The sequence below is a fragment of the Manacus candei genome, unplaced genomic scaffold, assembly GCF_025592945.1.
Source record: "Manacus candei isolate 608988 ecotype Guabito, Panama unplaced genomic scaffold, ASM2559294v1 h1tg000045l, whole genome shotgun sequence".
Classification (NCBI taxonomy): Eukaryota; Metazoa; Chordata; class Aves; order Passeriformes; family Pipridae; genus Manacus; species Manacus candei.
Genome location: NW_026138093.1, coordinates 8,422,321 through 8,442,223, shown reverse-complemented (window position 1 = coordinate 8,442,223; position 19,903 = coordinate 8,422,321). Strand labels below are relative to the sequence as shown.

Sequence of the window (19,903 nt, the reverse complement as noted above, 5' to 3'; positions counted from 1 at the left end):
CAGCCTGGGCACTTCTTGGGCAGCAAGAGCTTTCTGTGGTGGCACCTTTTGTCTGGCAGGAATCTTCAGTTGGATTCAGTTTTCCAGGAGGTGGGACCGGCCATTGCAGCGCAGGCCTGAAAAAAGGGAACAACAGCTCTTTCCACCAGGAAAAAAGTCTGGATCCATTGGCTTCAGGTGTAGTATTTGGGGCAGCCTGGGCACTTCTTGGGCAGGAAGAACTTTCTGTGGCGGCACCTTTTGTCTGGTAGGAATCTTCAGCTGGATTCAATTTTTTAAAAGGTGGGACTGGCCATTGCAGCGCATGGCAGAGAAAAGGGAACAGCAGCTCTCTCCATAGGAAAAAAAGTCTGGATCCTTTGGCTTTGAGGTGCAGTTGGTGGGGCAGCCTGGGCACTTCTTGGGCTAGATGCGTTTTCTGTGGTGGCAGCTTTTGTCTGGCAGGAATCTTCATTTACAATAAATTTTCCAGGAGGTGGGACAGGCCATTGCAGCGCAGGGCTGGAAAAAGGGAACAGCAGCTCTTTCCACCAGGAAAAAAAGTCTGGATCCATTGGCTTCAGGTGTAGTTGGTGGGGCAGGCTGGGCACTTCTTTGGCAGCAAGAGCTTTCTGTGCTGGTACCTTTTGTCTGGCAGGAATCTTCAGCTGGAGTAAATTTTTTAAAAGGTGGGACCGGTCATTGCAGCGCAGGACTAATAAAAGGGAACAGCAGCTCTTTCCCCAAAGAAAAAAAGGCAGGATCCTTTGGCTTCAGGTTTAGTTGGTACAGCCTGGGTACTTCTTGGGTAGGAAGAGCTTTCTGTGGTGGCACCTTTTGTCTGGCAGGAATCTTCAGTTGGATTCAATTTTTTTCCAGGAGGTGGGACCGGCCATTGCAGCGCAGGCCTGAATAAAGGGAACAGCAGCTCTTTCCACCAGGAAAAAAAGTCTGGATCCTTTGGGTTTGAGATGCAGTGGGTGGGGCAGCCTGGGCACTTCTTGGGCTAGATGAGTTTTCTGTGGTGGCACCTTTTGTCTGGCAGGAATCTTCATTTACAATAAATTTTCCAGGAGGTGGGACCAGCCATTGCAGCGCAGGGCTGAAAAAAGGGAACAGCAGCTCTTTCCACCAGGAAAAAAGTCTGGATCCTTTGGCTTCAGGTGTATTTGCTGGAGCAGGCTGGGTACTTCTTGGGCAGGAAGAGTTTTCTGTGGTAGCACCTTTTGTCTGGTAGGAATCTTCAGCTGGATTCAATTTTTTAAAAGGTGGGACCGGCCATTGCAGAGCAAGGCTGAAAAAAGGGAACAGCAGCTCTTTCCCTAAGGAAAAACAGTCTGGATCCTTTGGCTTCAGGTGTAGTTGGTGGGGCAGGCTGGGCACTTCTAGGGCAGGAAGAGTTTTCTGTGGTGGCACCTTTTGTCTGGCAGGAATCTTCAGTTGGAGTAAATTTTTCAGGAGGTGGGACCGGTCATTGCAGCGCAGGACTAAAAAAAGGGAACAGCAGCTCTTTCCCCAAAGAAAAAAAGGCAGGATCCTTTGGCTTCAGGTTTAGTTGGTACAGCCTGGGTACTTCTTGGCCAGGAAGAGTTTCTGTGGTGGCACCTTTTGTCTGGCAGGAATCTTCAGTTGGATTCAATTTTCCAGGAGGTGGGACCGGCCATTGCAGCGCAGACATGAAAAAAGGGAACAGCAGCTCTTTCCACCAGGAAAAAAAGTCTGGATCCTTTGGTTTTGAGGTGTAGTTGTTGGGGTAGCCTGGGCACTTCTTGGGTAGGAAGAGCTTTCTGTGGTGGCACCTTTTGTCTGGCAGGAATCTTCAGCTGGATTCAATTTTTTGAAAGCTGGGAGTGGCCATTGCAGCGCAGACATGAAAAAAGGGAACAGCAGCTCTTTCCACCAGGAAAAAAAGTCTGGATCCTTTGGCTTTGAGGTGCAGTTGGTGGGACAGCCTGGTCACATCTTGGGCTAGATGAGTTTTCTGTGGTGGCAGCTTTTGTCTGGCAGGAATCTTCATTTACAATAAACTTTCCAGGAGGTGGGACCGGTCATTGCAGCGCAGGACTAAAAAAAGGGAACAGCAGCTCTTTCCACCAGGAAAAAAAGTCTGGATCCTTTGGTTTCAGGTGCAGTTTTTGGGGCAGCCTGGGCACTTCTTGGGCAGCAAGAGTTTTCTGTGATGGCACCTTTTGTCTGACAGGAATCTTCAGCTGGATTCAATTTTTTGAAAGGTGGGACTGTCCATTGCAGCGCAGGGCTGAAAAAAGGGAACAGCAGCTCTTTCCCTAAGGAAAAAAAGGCAGGATCCTTTGGTTACAGGTGCAGTTTTTGGGGTAGCCTGGGCACTTCTTGGGCAGGAAGAACTTTCTGTGGAGGCACCTTTTGTCTGGCAGGAATCTTCAGTTGGATTCAATTTTCCAGGAGTTGGGACCGGCCATTGCAGCGCAGGGCTGAAAAAAGGGAACAGCAGCTCTTTCCACCAGGAAAAAAGGCAGGATCCTTTGGCTTCAGGTGTATTTGCTGGAGCAGGCTGGGTACTTCTTGGGCAGGAAGAGTTTTCTGTGGTAGCACCTTTTGTCTGGTAGGAATCTTCAGCGGGATTCAATTTTTTAAAAGGTGGGACCGGCCATATAAGAGCAGGGCTGAAAAAAGGGAACAGCAGCTCTTTCCCTAAGGAAAAAAGTCTGGATCCTTTGGCTTCAGGTGTAGTTGATGGGGCAGGCTGGGCACTTCTAGGGCAGGAAGAGTTTTCTGTGGTGGCACCTTTTGTCTGGCAGGAATCTTCAGTTGGAGTAAATTTTTCAGGAGGTGGGACCGGTCATTGCAGCGCAGGACTAAAAAAAGGGAACAGCAGCTCTTTCCCCAAAGAAAAAAAGGCAGGATCCTTTGGCTTCAGGTTTAGTTGGTACAGCCTGGGTACTTCTTGGCCAGGAAGAGTTTCTGTGGTGGCACCTTTTGTCTGGCAGGAATCTTCAGTTGGATTCAATTTTTCAGGAGGTGGGACCGGCCATTGCAGCGCAGGACTGAAAAAAGGGAACACCAGCTCTTTCCACCAGGAAAAAAAGTCTGGATCCTTTGGTTTTGAGGTGTAGTTGTTGGGGTAGCCTGGGCACTTCTTGGGTAGGAAGAGCTTTCTGTGGTGGCACCTTTTGTCTGGCAGGAATCTTCAGTTGGAGTAAATTTTTCAGGAGGTGGGACCGGCCATTGCAGCGCAGGACTGAAAAAAGGGAACACCAGCTCTTTCGACCAGGAAAAAAAGTCTGGATCCTTTGGCTTTGAGGTGCAGTTGGTGGGACAGCCTGGTCACATCTTGGGCTAGATGAGTTTTCTGTGGTGGCACCTTTTGTCTCGCGGGAATCTTCAGTTGGAGTAAATTTTTCAGGAGGTGGGACCGGCCATTGCAGCGCAGGGCTGAAAAAAGGGATCAGTAGCTCTTTCCACCAGGAAAAAAAGGTTGGATCCATTGGCTTCAGCTGCAGTTTGTGAGGCAGCCTGGGTACTTCTTGGGCAGGAAGAGTTTTCTGTGGTGGCACCTTTTGTCTGGCAGGAATCTTCAGCTGGATGCAATTTGGAGAGTCAGTTTGGCCATTGCAGCGCAGTCATGAAAAAAGGGAACAGCAGCTCTTTCCACCAGGAAAGATAGTCTGGATCCTTTGGCTTTAGGTGCTGTCGTTGGGGCAGCCTGGGCACTTCTTGGGCAGCAAGAGATTCCTGTGATGGCACCTTTTGTCTCTGAGGTGTTTTTCCCCTGTTATCAAGTCCTTTATGGCGTCAATCACAGACCACTGGGACTGCTCACAGGGTATGATGAAGGAATACAGCAGCAGTTTGGGAAGAGGAGGTAGAAAAATTCAGTTCTGTATCTAATTGCCTTCCTCAATTTGAGAAATTGCTAATCTTGTGACATTATTTGTACTGGACCCTTCTAAGGATGTACTTTTGTCCAGACCTTTTGCTCCAGATGTGCCAGCTACACCAAATGAAACCAGAGAGAATCTCAGCGAAGCCAAAAATCAGCTCTTATGGCACTTGGCACTCTATGGGGTTTAGCACTGGAGCTCAATCTCTCTGGGATGGCTGGTCCAGAACAGTTCATTTAATGAATGGTGCTGTTGCTGAACTTCCCTGGGCACATTGCAATTGGCTACTGAGGCTGAAAGGTTTCCTCGAAGGATTTTTATCTTTTGAAACTACAGGCTGAATTTTAGGGATAAACTCCAGTATTCTGAAAGTGGAAAGTTGATCAAACAGAAAAGACTGTTTCTTCTACAACAGATTTGAAATAGTCCACTTGTAAAAATCACAAAGCTTGAAGTCTACTCAGCAGAGCTGATTCCTCATCTGCACTGATCATCAGCAACTGGCCTCTCTCCTATTTCAGGGTCTCATCTGTGTACACTGGATTAAGGCCTCCTAACTTCTTAAGAAAAGTAGTGTTCTAAGCTCACAGTTCTGGCAAGGTTTCCTTAGCAGATGGGTTGAAAAGCAAAACTTTGTTGCCATGACTAACGAATGCAGAGCCCAAGGTTGTTTGTGGTGCTAGCTTTGCTCCACTCTCTAATAACTTCTGTCCAGATCAGTGCTGGCAACAAGAATTCCAGGTTAACGCTTGTTTCAGTTTTCAGGCTTTGCATTTCAAGAATGGGGAGTTGTTATTGGAAACTCTGCCATGGCTGTCAGTAACAGCCTTGGAAAACAGTTTTTCTTATTTCTGAGGGAGAAGTTTCCAACCCAGCTTTGGAGTATGCAAATAGTTGAATGACTTGTTGTACAATTGGAAATAAAAATCAATACATTTGCTCTGATTAATGTCTTAAGTTATATTTGGCTAAAGAGTTCTTTTCTTGTTACCTTCTTTAAAAAACAGAACCCACAAGCAGAAAGGTGATCTCCTAAAGTGTTGCAACCTTTAAAGTGCACTTATTGCTACACAACAATAGCATGCCAATATCACATCCAAAGATACAGAATCTTACAGAGATACACACAAATATAGACCTATACATATCTATGTATGTATATCTATCTACCTATACATATCTATACATATCTATACAAATACACACAAGAAAGTTTGGGGTTCCTGATGAGAGTTCTACATGGGTAATGAACAGAGGACTGGTTTGATGTGTCATACAACTGTGGGGACCATGAATGTATGTTCTGAGCTTTGATTTACTGTCCTGGTTTGCAACTGCCTGCCTTCCCTTTGGGGGGAACACAGGCCTCTATTTTGCACGCTCTGTTTTGTTTCACTTGGCAGTGTAGACTAGGGGCAGAAGAGTTTTTGGAGCCAAACAGCTCGATCCAGATTCAGTTCCTTTAGTGGTGCCTAAAACTCAGGAGCTGGACTCCACGGTGCCGGTGGGACCCTCCCAACTCAGCACGTTCCATGATTCCATCAAGTCCAACTGTCAGCCCAGCACTGCCCCAGCAACCCCCAAACCACTAAAGCGTGTCAGCCATGGCCAGATGCCGGCGCCTCTGAAACACCTGCCGGGGTGCTGGCTCCGCCTGGGCAACCCATGGCAGTGCCCGAGCCCCCCCGAAAAACACAGCGAGAAACCTTTGTCCAGGAGCTGACCTGAAGCTCCCCTGCCTCAGCCTCGGGCCACGTCCCCCGCTCCTCCCAGCGCAGGCTCCTTTCCAGCAGCCCCCTCGGCAGAAGGCGGCTCAGGGCTCCCCTCTGCCCCCCCGGCCGGCTCCGCTCCGGCCCCGCTCCCGCCACGGCCCCGCTCGGCTCTGCACGGGGAAGGAACGCGCCCAGCCCCGGCCCGACACCCCCGGGGGCCGCGCACCGGGGGTCCCTGCCCGGGGGTCACTTGCCAGGGGTTGTTCACCGCGGGTCATTCACCGGGGGTCCCTCCGCAGGGGTCACTTACCTGGGCTTCTCCCCCGCGGGTCGCTCACCGGGTGTCACTTACTGGGGGTCGCTCACCGGGGGTCGCTCACCAGCGGCCACTCGCCGGGGGCCGCACACGGGGGGTCCCTCCCCCGGGGCCGCGCACCGGGGGCCACTCGCCGGGGGTCTTGGGGCCGCTGCCCGGGGTCTCTGCCCGGGGGCCGCTCAGCGGCAGCGCTCCCGCTCCCGGCCCCGCCCCGCCCGCTCCCACCCAAACCCCACCAACCGCCCCTCTCGGCCCCGCCCCCGCCCCGCCCAAGCCCCGCCTCGCCCCGCCCACTCCGCCGCCTCCCATTGGCTGCGCACGTTCGGCCCTGGAGCGAGGAGCGCGCGGGGAGCGTTGCCTGGAAACCGGCCAGGGAATCCCGGGAATCCTCGAGGCGCCGGCGCTGCCCCCCCACTCCTGGAGCAGCGGCCGGGCCCGCCCGGGGAGCGGGCACTCAGCGCCCGGCTGCGGCCGCCAAAACGGGCAGGGAAGCAGGCGCGCGGGAGGCGGGCTCCGGGCCCCGGGCAGCGAGGAGCCCTAAAAAGTACAAAAGTGTTGGAAGAGAGGGAATTCATCGCACCGTCACAGAACAGGCTGAGGTGGAAGGGACCCACGAGGAGCGTCGAGTCCGAGCCTTTGCCCGGCACAGCACCGACCCCAAGAGTCACACCGTGTGCCTGAACTCTGCCAGATCACAGTCCAGCATCAGCTTCATGTGCCGTGAGGCCCCACGTGTGTGTTTGCTCCCCGTGTCTAGTGGGAGAGATGACACTCTTTTAGAGTGGAATAAAGATTATCCTAGACTGGAACTGGCAGCTGTGATAAACTGTATCCCGAGAGCATTTAACTGGTAGCAGTTTTCCCTGGGCTCTAGCTTGCTATTTATTATAGTTATTTGCAGACAGGAAAGGGGAGAGAATTAAAAAATCTCTTTCTCCTTGCCCCCTCCACAACAAGTTTGAGGACATGTGGGTGTTGAAACAGAGCTTAACAAACAGTCCAGCCTTGAGAGAGTGGGGAGAGCACAGGGGGGCTCAGTTTAACCATTTGTCTGGTTTTCTTCCTTTCTAAGGAGGATTTATTTTTCTTAGGTGGGAAATTGCCAAAAATAGACAGCAAAATCAGACTGCAGTTCAGAGATCACACTCTCATCTCCGTGGAACCAGATCAAGAGAATGCTGTGGGTACAGTGAAGCCACCCCTGTACATTTGGGGTGGGCTGGGGAGTGCATGTGAGGCATGGGAGTTGTTGCTCTCCTGTGCAAAAGGTCTATAAGGGTCATGCAGTTACACTGAGCTGGATCCTGCATCCCATCAGGGTTTGTTAGGATACTGTGGGGTTGTTTGTTGAGTGATATGGCACATTCCAACCTTATGTAGCAGTTCGTTTGGATACATGTCCGGAATAAAGCCAAGTGCTAGAAATACTCAAACACACAAGATATCTTTTATTACAGTGAGAATAATAATAATAAACTTAGCAAGAGGAATTAAAAACTAAAACAAAAGGATACAAAATAACTATCTTATCGAGTGGCATTAAAACAAATACTATGAACAGCATTTAATACAGAATTAACTAGTGAAAAGGGATACCAAAAAAGGATCTTAACACAATATTATGGATAACACGATATTGGTTAGTAAAAAGGGAAACTAAAGGAAAAATACCATAAACATAAAAGGGGAGTTAAAGGAACACTAAAAGGATATTAAAAAGTTTGTTCTCTCAGTTACTTCCTGTCAATAAACTGTGCTTACCCACACAGACAGGCCAGGGCTGCCAGGATCTGCAGCAGCTGGTCGGTGCCCGTGCTTAGCGGGCGTCCCCATGGAACAACACAGTCTCCATGGCAGGATGAGGATTGCTCACCCCAGCAGTCCTGACACCCCATTTTATCAGCTCTACATTACACCACGTAGGGCCAGTACCCAGTATAAGGTGATGCCTGAGTGGCAGCCAAACCCTGCCTGTTCATCACCTGATAGCAACAGTCTGTGCGTGCCCTGCTGTAGGGCAAGGGGCCAGCGACCCCTGCCCACATAATCTTCCTCCCATCATCATCTTTCTCACCCCTATGGATGACCTCTCCCACTGTGTTTCAAGGGTAGATGTATCTATCTTGAAATATGTAGCAAAACCAAGGAAGAACTCAGCTCTGATAATAGGGGATATCAGGCTGACTTGCTAAAAAGCACAATGGACCTTACAATTAGCTTGTGCCATGAAGTTACACTGTACCATACTCTGGCTGGTTTCACATCCTAATATGATTCCTTTCTCACGCCTCTATGCTCCATTGATCATCTAATTCAAAAGTACCCCCCTTACATTTGTTTAAATATAAAATGAACCAAGGACAATTTTTGAGAGCTTTGCATTTAGATTTCATTAGTCTGAAGTAGTAAAATAAATGGTCTTGTGTGTATTTGTCTGTATAGAATCATGGACTGGTTTGGGTTGGAAGGGACCTTAAAGGTCTTCTCATTCCACCCCCTGCCATGGGCAGGGACACCTTCCACTAGAGCAGGTTGATCCAACCTGTCCTTGGACACTTGCAGGGATCCAGGGGCAGCCACAGCTTCTGTGGGAATTGCATCCCTGCCCGTCCCCACCCTTCCAGGGAAGGATTTCTTCCCAGTCTCCCATCTAACCCTGCTTTCTTTTAGTTGAAAAACCATTGCCCCTTGTCCTGTCCCTCCAAGCCCATAGAAAAAGTCCCTCTCCCTCCTTTTTATAAGCCCCCTTCCCTGGTGGGGTGTCTTCAGCTCCTCCCAGGACCTGTGTGTGTTTGTATCTATCTTGTATCTGTCTATATTTATAGACAGGATATATTTTAATACATTTCTATCCATATATTTAGACATAGATATTTACACACTGTAAATATTAATGCACACCTGTCTACACAATGATGTTGACTTTGTAATCCAGACCTAGCCCTTCTATTCTGTAACCTTTTTGGGGGGTTTATTCCTTGGGATTTCCAGGGTCTCACTTTCAGTGGAGCAGATCTTTCCCACCTGGATCTTTGCTGCATCAACTTCAAGGTGGCCAATCTGAGCCACTGCAACCTGGCCCGTGCCAACCTGTGCTGTGCCAGCCTGGAGAGGGCTGACCTGTGCTGGATGGAAGAGCTGCTGCAGCTTGGGAGGGCTGGGCTTGTGTTAACAGAGAGGAGCTGGAACAAACAGAGCGGTGTAAAACATCGAGTTCTTAAATATATTCTAGAGTTGTTCTGGTTCCCAAAGCTTTTACACTTCCTCCCAGTAATGATTTAATGGGATTGACTCCCAAAGCAGAAATTAAAAGTGTCTTCTTGATTGTCTTTGGTGTTGTTCCTCTGGCTCTCAGTGACTCCTGTCTGTGCCAGTGTGCCAACCTGCCAGGGGTGAAGATGCTGCGCTCCAACGCAGAGGGAGCGTCCCTGAAAGCTGCAACTCTGAGGACCCATCAGGCCTTCAAGCTCATCTGGAAGGTGAGAAGCTTTTGCCTTGTCAATCTGTGCCAACTGAAGCCTGTGTTTGTCCATTTCTATGGCCCGGAAAAGGTCCAGCTGTGGTTTGTCCAACCCTGAGAAGGGCCCACAAGGGCTGCACTGAGTCTGTGACCATCTCAGCCCCAAATCCCCTTGTCCTCCTCCAGTTCACACAGCTCTGAGGCAGCACCAGTGTGCAGCTGCTGTGTTTCTGACTGGTTTTCCTCACAGAACCCCTTTCTGTGTGTGTTCCAGGTGCCAGCCTGAAAGGAGTGGCCATGGAGGGCAGTCAGATGACAGGAATGAACCTCCGAGTTGCAACGCTGAGAAACGCCAAACTAAAGAACTGTAACCTCAGGGGAGCAACGTTGGCAGGAACTGATTTGGAAGTGAGTTGGGATTCATTTTCCATCCTATTCCTTTCTCTCCTGTAGTCAGCTGGTAATTGGGGGGATTGGTGGCTTTTGGCTGACCTCTCCAGCTTCAGAGTACAATGGAGTTCAGGTAAATGGACTTCCAGTAAAGCTTTGAACAGAGTTCTGGGTGCATTCCATTGACACTTCTTCTTCTTTTCCCCTTCAGAATTGTGACCCAGCAGGTTGTGACCTCCAGGAAGCCAATTTGAGGGGCTCTGATGTGAAAGGAGCCATCTCTGAAAAGATGCTGACCCCCCTGCACATGCCCCAGAGCATCAGATAGGGAAGAGAAGACGTCAAAGAGGAAGGAATCCAAACATTTGTTGTGACTTTCTTCTCCTCCTCCTCTTCCTGAATTAGAAGGAATGGTTATTAGACAACTTCCATTTGCAGTAGTGCCTAAGTAGACTCTTTCTGATCACTTTTGGGGAGGGAATTTTTGTTTCAGAGGTGTAGAGAGAGAGTTTCTCCCTTTGTGAAGAGTGAGGAAGTGGGCTGGTTCTGAAACTGGAAAGAGGGGGGGAGGGTTTCAAGACTTTCATTGTTTAGCATTGCCTGACTTTGGAATGCATTTTAATTTCTAAAGCACAATATATGCAATTCTATTTGTTAGGTCTGTAGCTGCAATATGAATAGAAAATGTTATTGCTGTATAGTAGCAAACAAAGTGGAGGTTTCCAGGTAGACAAGTGTCTTTACAGTCAGTGTCTTCATCTCTGCAGGGTGTTAATGCCAGGGGTGGTCACATAGTGCCCACGGGATGTGTTCAGGTCTCTGCTGGGGTGGAAACAGTGGAGAACTGTCCTCAGAGGTCCTAAATTGCTGTGGAGTAGTTGGAGTGCAGGGTTAGAGCAGCTTTATCCCCTCAAATGTGCAGAGGAAGCTGCTGCCCCTGCGGGGACCTGCCCCGAGCCCGGATTGAGTTCCCCCTGGAAGATCCCTGGGCAGAAATGGGATGTCTTAGTTAATGCTCTCCAAAGGAGTGTGAAATTGCACTCTCAATCCCAGCTGGGAAGAAAAATTCCCCTGCTTCCACATGTCCTGAGCACTCCAGACTGGAGTTCTTGTAGCTTTTTGGATTCTTTGTTGGGAATTCAATGGACAGAGGAAAACACAGAAGTGTCCCCAAAGCAGAGAGAAGCTCTGGGGCCACAGCACCTGCTCCCCCCTCTTCTCATCCCTTCAGGAGATGAAGAAATGGCCCTCAATGTTTTCCCTCAATGTACTGTGGAAATAGTCCCTGAAAGCATAATCATAATCCCATTTCCCAGCCAGATCCACTCTGGGCTGCCTAAAGTGGCTGTAAAAGCATCTTGCCTGGGGCCAAGTGCCCCTTCCACACTTGCTTTACCTGTGGAAAAAAGCAGGAAAAGCTGTTTTTTGTGTGGGTACCCTTCACATCTCAGTGTTTGTGATCTTGGGAATCCTCTTGGACCAGGAACAATGGTAGATTATCTGTTGTCATGAGATTTGTACCTGGAGATTGTTTTGATCTGTGTTTAAATCTTCCTTGAAAACACCATTGATAGAAAACAATGTAAAAAAAAAAAGGAAAAAGAAAAAAAAAGTCAAAAAGGCCATACGAAGAAAAAAAGGGAGGAAAAAGAGAAAAAGGAGAAAAAAGAGGAAAAAAAAAGACAGAAAAACAGGAAAAAATGAGACAAATAATAAAAAAGAAACAAACAAGAAAAAAGAGAAAAAAGAAAACGAGAACGAAAAAAGAAAAAAGAGGAAAAAAGGAAGGAGAAAGAAAAAAGAAAAGGAAAAATAAAGAGAAAACAGATGGAAAAGACAGAAAAACAATAAAACCAAAAAAGTATTATCCTCACTCCGTTCACGTGCAAATGGCCGCTCTGATCCGCCGCAAGGACTACAACTCCCGTGCTGCCCCGCGCGGCGCGCAGGAGTGACGGCAGACGTAAGGGGGCGTGGCCGCGCGCTGATTGGCTGCGGCGGTGTTCTCTAAAGGCGGTGCGCGCGCAGAGCGGGAATCGGTGATGGCGGCGGGTCCTGCCTTTGTCTGTGAGAGCTGGCGGGGGGTGCGGGAGAGCGGGGTCTGGGGATCCCCTCGGGGGCTGCGGGGAGCGCGGCTGTGGGGGGAAAGGCTGGAGGGCTCGGGAGGGTTTAGCGCGGGGGTTCAGGGGTTCCCGAGGGTCAGAGCGCAGGGCCTTGGAACCGTCTCGGGGGCCGCGGGGCCCGGGGGCCTCCCAAGAACCCGGATGTTCGATTCGATTGCCGAGAAAATCCCTCGGAAAAAACATTCAAAACCACCCAACGAAAAAAAGAACCCTAAAAAAAGGAAAAGTGAGAAAAAGGTGAAGAAAAACTGGAAGGGCCAGGATGATTTTATTGCTTTGCTTCAATTTTTCCTCCTCAGATTTTCTGCTCCCTTCCTTTACAGAAAGCTTTTCTGCTGTTCTGTGGTTTTGGGGTCCCTTGGGGGCTTTTAGGGGTCCCTGAGGAGGTTTTTGAGGGTCTCTGAGGGGATTTGGTTTCCTGAGGGGACTTAGGGAGGTGGTTGAAGGTCCTTGAAGGGGTTTGGGAATCCCTGAGGGAGTTTTGGAGACTCCGAGGGAATTGGGAGGTCATGGGAGGCTTTGGAAAAGTGACTTTGAAGGAGTTTTGTGGGTTTCTAGGAGGGTTTCAGAAGTCCCAGACGGTTTTGAGGGTCTCTGAGGGGGTTTTCGGGGTCCCTGAAAGGGCCTGGGGGGTCCCAAGTGGGTTTTGCAGGTCACTGAGAGGGTTTAGGGGGTCCTGGAGGGGGATGAGGTCTCTGAGGGGATTTGTGGGGTCTTTAAGGAGGTTTTGATGGGTCCAGAGGTGGATTTCTGAGGGGATTTCAGGGGTTTTGAGAGGATTTTATGGGGTCTCTGTGTCGGCAAACCAACCCCAGGGAAAGGGGATCCCAATTCCCCCCCCGAACCCCAGAGACCCCCAAAACTCAGCAGACAGAGACCTCACAGGGAGGGGGGCTGGAGGGTCCCCTAAAGCCCAGCAGTGGGGTTTAGGGGGATCTCTCAGCCCTCAGGGGAGGGGTCCTGTGGGTGCCCCCCAAAATGCAGGGGGGAGATGTAGCAGAACCGAGTAAGGGGATCCCAGTGCCCCCAGTATCGCCCAGTGACCTCCCAGTGACCCTCAGTATGGCCCAGTAACCCCCTCAGTGACCAGCCAGTGTGTCCCAGTGACCTCCCACTGCCACCCAGTATGGCCCAGTGATCCCCCAGTGAGCACCCAGTAACCCCCAGTATTGCCCAGTAACCTCCCACTGTCTCCCCTTGTGTCCTGGTAATCCCCCAGTACCTCCCCAGTCCCTCCCAGTGCCCTCCCAGCATCCCTCAGTAACCTTCCAGTCCCTCCCAATGCCCCCTGGTTCCCCCCAGTGTGTCCCAGTAATCACCCAGTGCCCCCCAAATCCCCTCAACTGTCCCCAACGTGTCCCCAGATGCCCTTGGCCTTTCTGTGAGTGTGTGTGGGGGGGCGGTTTTGGGGTCATAGGGTCTAATGGGGGGGCTCCTGGGGTGAGATGGAGGGTTGGGGACATCAGGGATGGGGTTTGGGGACAGTGGAATTGGGGGTGTCAAGGAGGGAATAATGGCCATGGGGAGGCCCTGGGGATACTGGAGACACCAGGGTTATCTTGGGGTGTCAAGAGGGGAATTAGGGACACCAAGAGGGTCTTGGGGACACCAAGGGGGATCTCAGGGTTCACCTGCTTGTGGTGCAGCCCCTCCTCTCCCACCCCAGGCTCTATTAACCCCTCCCAAATGTTCCCTAACCCCCATTTTCCTTTTAATCCCCTCCACACACAGATCCCTTTGACCCCCAATGCCTCCAAGACCCCCAAATCCCCACCCAAACTCCCCAGATCCCCCCAAATCTCACCGAGCCCCCCCCTGCCAAATCCCTTCCAACCCCACCCCAAGAGGGATCACCCGGCACCCTGGGACAGAACACAGTGGGCTGTACTGGGGGCACTGGGCTGTGCTGGGAGGGCACTCAGCGTCCCTGGAGGTGTTGAAGGTGAGAGTGGATGTGGCCTCAGTGCCATGGTCTGGGAAGCACAGCGGGGTTGGATCCAGGGTTGGACTTTATGGTCTCAGAGGTCTTTTCCAACGTGGCTGATTCTGTGATTCTCTGATTGCCATTCCTATGGCAGCACATGCTTGAGGCTCCATCCCCAGGGTGATAGAGATGTCTGTCCATATCTATTTCCAAGGTCAGTGTGTAAATGTGTGGTGTTAGCAAAGCAGGCTAAGTTGTGGGCTGGTTGTAGAAGGAGAAAGAAGCCCAGAGGCCAGTGCAAGCAGGCAGCCCTCAGCTTGCCCATGATGTCCCCTCCCTGCAGGTTCCTGTCCTTGAGCCCAGGCCCTGAGGTGAGGCTGAGAAGTGGCGCGGAGGTGAGCCCAGAGCTGTCCCTGAGGTGAGGCTGAGAATAAGTGCAAGGCAGAGGTGCTGCTGAGGAAGGAGAGCCCCGTGGTGGGGAAGAGACAAAGCTGTGAGTGCCCATCCCCGAGCAGGTGCTGTGTCCATCCCCTGTGTGCCAGGTGAGCTGGGGCTTTGCTGCAGAGCTGCGGGCGCTGATTTGAGGGTCTCCAAGTGCTGAGATGGTGGGCACCCAGGAACACAAACTGTGCCTGGCCATGGAGCCTGCAAGGAGGAGCAGAGACAGCCCTGGCAGTGTGGGGGGCCAGGTTGTGCCTGTGCCTTCCCCTGCAGGCCCTGGCTGTCCCTGCTGGGCCCCTGTCCATCCCCATCAGGTCCCTGCCCGTCCCCCCGGGCTGAGCTCCCCCCAGGAAGTGCCGTGGAGCTGAAGCTGCTGCCATCCCCCCCTGCAGCCGCTGCCCCAGCCAAGGGAGCAGCAAAGGCAGGGCCAGGAGCAGAGGCAGCAGCAGGGGAGCCCTGGGGGGGCCGGGAAGCTCTTGTGTGGGGCAGGAAAGAGGTGCTGGGCACGAGGCCGGGGCTGTGCTGAGCAGGCCCAGCCCTCACATCCCCCCAGCCAACGCCGGCTGCCCGGGGGGCTTGGGAGGGACCCCCAGCCCGTGTGCCCCACACTGAGCTGGCAGAGAGAGAGCCAAGGGACAGGGCCACGGGCAGGGCCCTGGGTGAGGGACAGGCAGGGCCATTGCAGGGCCACGGTGAGGGCACAGCCTGTGGCAGCAGGGGGTGTTGGGACCAGGCAGTGGTGGGGCCGAGCAGAGCACGAGGCCTCTTGCAGAGCCCTGGAGCAGCCTCCCACTTGCCAGCCCTGCCCTGGTGGGGTGACACTGTCCCCTCCCTACAGGGTGCTCCCCCGAAATCTGTGGAGGGACCTTTTGTGTCTATTCCTGGTTGGTGATTCCTGCTGGGGACCCGAGGGAGCCTCTGCAATCCCATCCATGGGGCACAATCTCCTCTGCAGAGCTTGACTCCCTGCAGACTTTGCAGGGAAATCTGTGCTGGCAGCCTGAGTATGTCCCGATCCCCTGCGCTCCCCCCAGGATATTTGGGATGAGTTCCCCCTTCCAGAGCACCCACGGGATGGGGGGGGAGGTGCTTGTTTTCCTGGTGTTCCTGTTCCTGCTCCACCCCTGTCCCTGCCCTTCCTGCTGCTGTCGGGTGAGCGGAGCGGCCACGATGGGAAAGGGGCGAGAGAAGCGACCCAGGAGCCTGAAACTGGGGAGCGGAGAAGGGAAAACCTGGACAGTGGGGACATCTGGGATCCCTGAGACAACAGAGTGGAGAACCTGGAGAGGGGGAATATCTGGGAATGTGGGACCCGTAAGGCGAGAGTCAGAGGAAAAGGGACCCTTGGGACCCCCAACACTCCCAGCATCCCTAAGTAGGACCTCAGCATCCCAGAGAGGAGAGACCTTCTCAATTCCAGAGGGAAGAGATGAATGACGGGGAACATCTGGGAGAGATTTTTTTGGGCTAATATTTTGGAGTATTTTTAGGTAAATTTCAACTTTTTGCAATTTGAGGGACTAAGGGTCTTCTTGCTATTTCTGAGTAATTTTTGTGTGAATCTTTGTGGTTTGGGTTTTTCTGGGCCGAATCTTGGTGTTTTGGAGGTTTTTATGGTCACAGGATGCCCGGTGAGTTCTAGAGATGGACTTGGGCAGGAGGAACCCACAAGCCAACACACTCAGCCCTTGTTTTCCCCCCATAAGGATTTGTCCTTCCCAAAGCTTGGGCGGATGGAGGAGGAGGCTGCGAGGAAGAGGAAGATGCCTTGGGCCCCCCAGGCAGGTGAGGAGGAAGTCAGTGTCCCTTTGGGCGGGTGTTGTGCTGGCTCTGTCAGCCCAGCATGGCCCCGGCTGCAGGACAACCCCGCTGGCGCCGCCGTCCTGCCGGGGCCGGAGTTGGGGGGATGTCCTTGGCCTTCCCTGTGGGCCGGAGGCAAATCCCCTGCCTGTCCTTCTTGCTTCCTGCCCCAGGCCCCGAGCTGAGGACGGAGAGCCCGGAGGACAAATCCCCCCGTGAGACCCTGGTGGGAGAGGCCGTTTTGAAGGGCTCCCCGGCGCAGGAAGGCAGCGGGGAGGAAAAGGGCCGGAGATCCCCCCGCAGGAGGGGCTCCAAAGCCAGCCCAGGGTGCTCTGAGGAGGAAAGAGCCAGCCTGTGCCGGGAAGGCGGCTGGAGCTTGAGGGGGAGCTCTGAGCTGGTGGTCCCTGAGCAGCCTCCCAGCAGGGAGAAGCCCTTCAGGTGTTTGGAATGTGGGAAGAGCTTTAGGAGCAGCACCAACCTCCTCACCCACCAGCACATCCACACTGGGGAACGGCCCTACATGTGTGGGGAATGTGGGAAGAGCTTCACTGACAACTCCAACCTGATCCGACACCAGCGTATCCACACCATGGAACGGCCCCACACGTGTGGGGAATGTGGGAAGAGCTTCAGGCGAAAATCCCACCTCTTCACCCACCAGCGCATGCACACTGGGGAACGGCCCCACACGTGTGGAGAGTGTGGGAAGAGCTTCAATGACAGCTCTAACCTCCATGTGCACCGTCGCATTCACACCGGGGAACGGCCCTACAAGTGTGTTGAGTGTGGGGAAAGCTTCAGGATCAGCTCCAGCCTCCACACCCACCAGCTCATCCACACCGGGGAACGGCCCTACAAGTGCTTGGAATGTGGGAAGAGGTTTCAGACCAGCTCAGATCTCCTGAAGCACAAACCGACACACACAGGGGAGTGGGCCTTCCACTGCACTGACTGCGGGAAGGGCTTCAACCGGAACTCCACCCTTGTCACCCACCGGCGCATCCACACTGGAGAGAGGCCCTACAAGTGTGGGGAGTGTGGGAAGAGGTTTAAACGCAGCTCACATGTCATCCAGCACCAGCGGACGCACACGGATGAGAGGCCCTTCCGCTGCACCGACTGCGGGAAGGGCTTCAACATGAACTCCAGCCTCATCACCCACCGGCGCATCCACACCGGGGAGAGGCCCTACAAGTGTGGGGAGTGTGGGAAGAGCTTCACCCAGAACTCTGCCTTGACCTCACACCAACGGACCCACCGGTAAGGGAAGCCCCGACTATGGGAAGAGCTTCGGTCGCTGCTTCCACCCTGAATGAAGCCCCTGATGGGGAGGCAACCCCTGGAGTCCAGTAACTGTCACTCCATCCCTTTCCACCACAAAGGGCCAGTCCCATTTCACAGGGGCACATTCTTCCAACCGAACCCTTCCTGGGGGGTGTGTCGAGATTCCTGCCTTGGCTGGGGACCTCCCAAGGTCCCTCCTGGAGGTTGAGAGCAGAGATCTCCCCCCGAGCGTTGGTCTGGGGGAGTTCCATCCATCTCTAATTAATAATCATTGCTTTTGTGCCAGCTTTAGTAGAATTGCTTCAACAATTGCTTTACTATAGAGCACTGTCCTATCTTATCCTGTACTCCTGGTAGTTTTAGTGTTTCTATTGTGCAGTAAATAATTCTTCTAAAAATCTGTGGTCTGATCATTTGTAATCCTAAATAATTCATTTCTATCAATAGATCTGATTTGCCATCATTAAAACCTGGGAAACAAAAGTGTTCAGTCCCACCTCTGTAATTTTTCTAAACTGCAACTGTTGTCATAAAGCAAGGCTGAGATTGGATCCAGCAGCCCCCAGCACCCCACAGTAAGTTGGGAGGTCAGGGGGGCTAGCCCCCTTTTGCAAACCCCCTTGTGCCCAAAGACCTCCATGGGACTGTTGGACCCACCAGACCCCCCCCCCTTTTCCACACTTCTCCCTGTTCCTTCCACCTTTTCATGGTCCCCTCATCCTCAGCCCCCCCTTTGATCAGTTTAGGGGTCCTAACCCCTACTTTTTCCCCCCTCTCTCACCACTTCCATATCATCCCTCTAATTCCCCAGCCCTCTCATGCTCAGTTTGGGGTCCCACCACCCCTTTTGTCCCCTCTGACCCCCCTTTTCCCACTGACCATCCCCTTCCCACCCCCCGCTCACCCGAGAACTGCTCGCCCGGAGCCGGGGGGGCTCCCAGCACCACCAGTGCCCAGAGAAGTCCCCCCAGAGAAGGGGTTGGGTGGAGTCCTGGGTGGGCTTTGAGTGGGTTTGAGCATTACTGGGGGGCTATGTGGAGGTTTTGGGGAGTTCCCAGCACCTTTTGAGGTGAACGGGGTGCTTTATTGAGGGGCAGGTGCCCTCCCAAAGCCCCTCCAGAGCAGGTTGACACAGGGGGAACACAGGGGAATTCCCCACTCCAGATCCATCCTGGGGCCAGTTCTACCCCCCCCAAACTCGGCTCCACCCCTTGGGATTCCCCCAAGCCCCTCCTGCACTGCCCTTCAATAACTGGGACTGGGGAGAACTGGGAAGCTTTCCTGGGATCAGGAGTGGCAGCAGGGGAGGGGGGGACACACGACCCCCCAAAATCCTCACAGGGACAGGAGGGGTCCAGGCTGGGCCCGAGGCCCCGGGGAGGGGCTGTGGCCACCACCGGCTCAGGAGCTCTGTGGGGAGAGAGAAGGGGGTGACAGCGGGGTGGGGGGTCCCCGGGGGGGCACAGATGCTCTGGGGGGACACACGACCCCCTGGGACCCCCCTCACCTTCTGGCGCAGGTAGAAGCCGAGCCCCAGCGCCAGGGAGACGAAGGCCAAGAGGAAACCCCCGGCCCCTCCTTGGCAGCAATTGCTCAGGCTGATGGAGCCCGGCAGGGCCGGGGCCGCCGGCGGTGTCCGATCCCGGCAGGAAGCGGGGAGGGCCCGGCGGGGTCTGAGAGAAATAAATCAAGGCAGAGCTCTCTCTTTAAGAGCTGTCCCTGCTTCACAGGAGAAGCTCCGCAGACTTCAACAAAGTCTGTGGAAGAATCTCCTCTAGGAAAGTTGGCCCTGGGCTTTTATGCTTATCCAGTGATGGATCTCCAGTCACATATTCCCAGGTCAGTGAGCAGCTGATCTGTCAAACTCTGCTTCCAAAAGCAGGATGTGTATTGGAAGGTTGGGGAACGAGGCTGGGTTTGGCACAATTCAACACTAAACCAACCCCTTGGCACCAGCAGTAACTCCCCACAGAGAACTTGCAGTGCTTGCATTCTCCCATCAGATTCTTTTCCAGGTAGAACATCCTGCTACAAGGGGTCTGTTACCACCCACCCCAGAAAGGGGGGGGGTAACCAGGTTCTTATTAATAAATCCCTTGGGGTGGATTTGAGTGAAATGAAACTAAATAATTAATGTTTGAAAACATATATATGTAGGGTTTAATTTAGAACACTTTTGTTTCAAAGGTAAACAGTAATATTGCCATTTTGGGTGTTATCATCTATATCTCTCATCTACAGCAATATGGCATAAAGAGAACCTTTAGGGAAAATGCATAAGGGAGAGAAAGAAAGACAGGATAAGGGTAAGGGAGAGTAAAGGAAAGCAAAGCTGAGAGTGGAAAGATGTCTATAGTCACCGCCCACGGGGTCCAGCGATGGAACTTGGGAGTTGCAGCTCCAATGTCTGTCAGTTGAAGTGGTGGCCTTGATCCATTGGGGGTGGGGGAGGGAAGCCCCCACACTCCAAGAAGTTATGAGTTATTATATCCATGGATGGTGTCCCGGGCCATGCCTCGAGCCTCCAAGGTCTGCTGGGCCTGCGCAGAGTTCCCGTGAGGGGCCTGGTAAACACGGCTCTTCTCACCTTTTCAGGGCTTGACACCTTCAGCAG

At 52.8% G+C, this 19,903-nt stretch overlaps 1 protein-coding gene and 1 pseudogene across 1 annotated transcript in view; both read left to right on the top strand.

Moving 5' to 3' along the window:
* The window catches only part of LOC127474851 (zinc finger protein 239-like), a 103,871-nt gene extending 85,981 nt beyond the window's left edge, over positions 1-17,890 (top strand). Inside the window, exon 3 of the mRNA XM_051796161.1 lies at positions 16,179-17,890. Within this exon, the coding sequence (XP_051652121.1) occupies positions 16,179-17,269 (1,091 nt within the window). The 3' untranslated portion in view covers positions 17,270-17,890. The remainder of the gene's footprint in view (positions 1-16,178) is intronic.
* The window catches only part of LOC127474816 (zinc finger protein 850-like), a 454,983-nt pseudogene continuing 449,068 nt past the window's right edge, over positions 13,989-19,903 (top strand).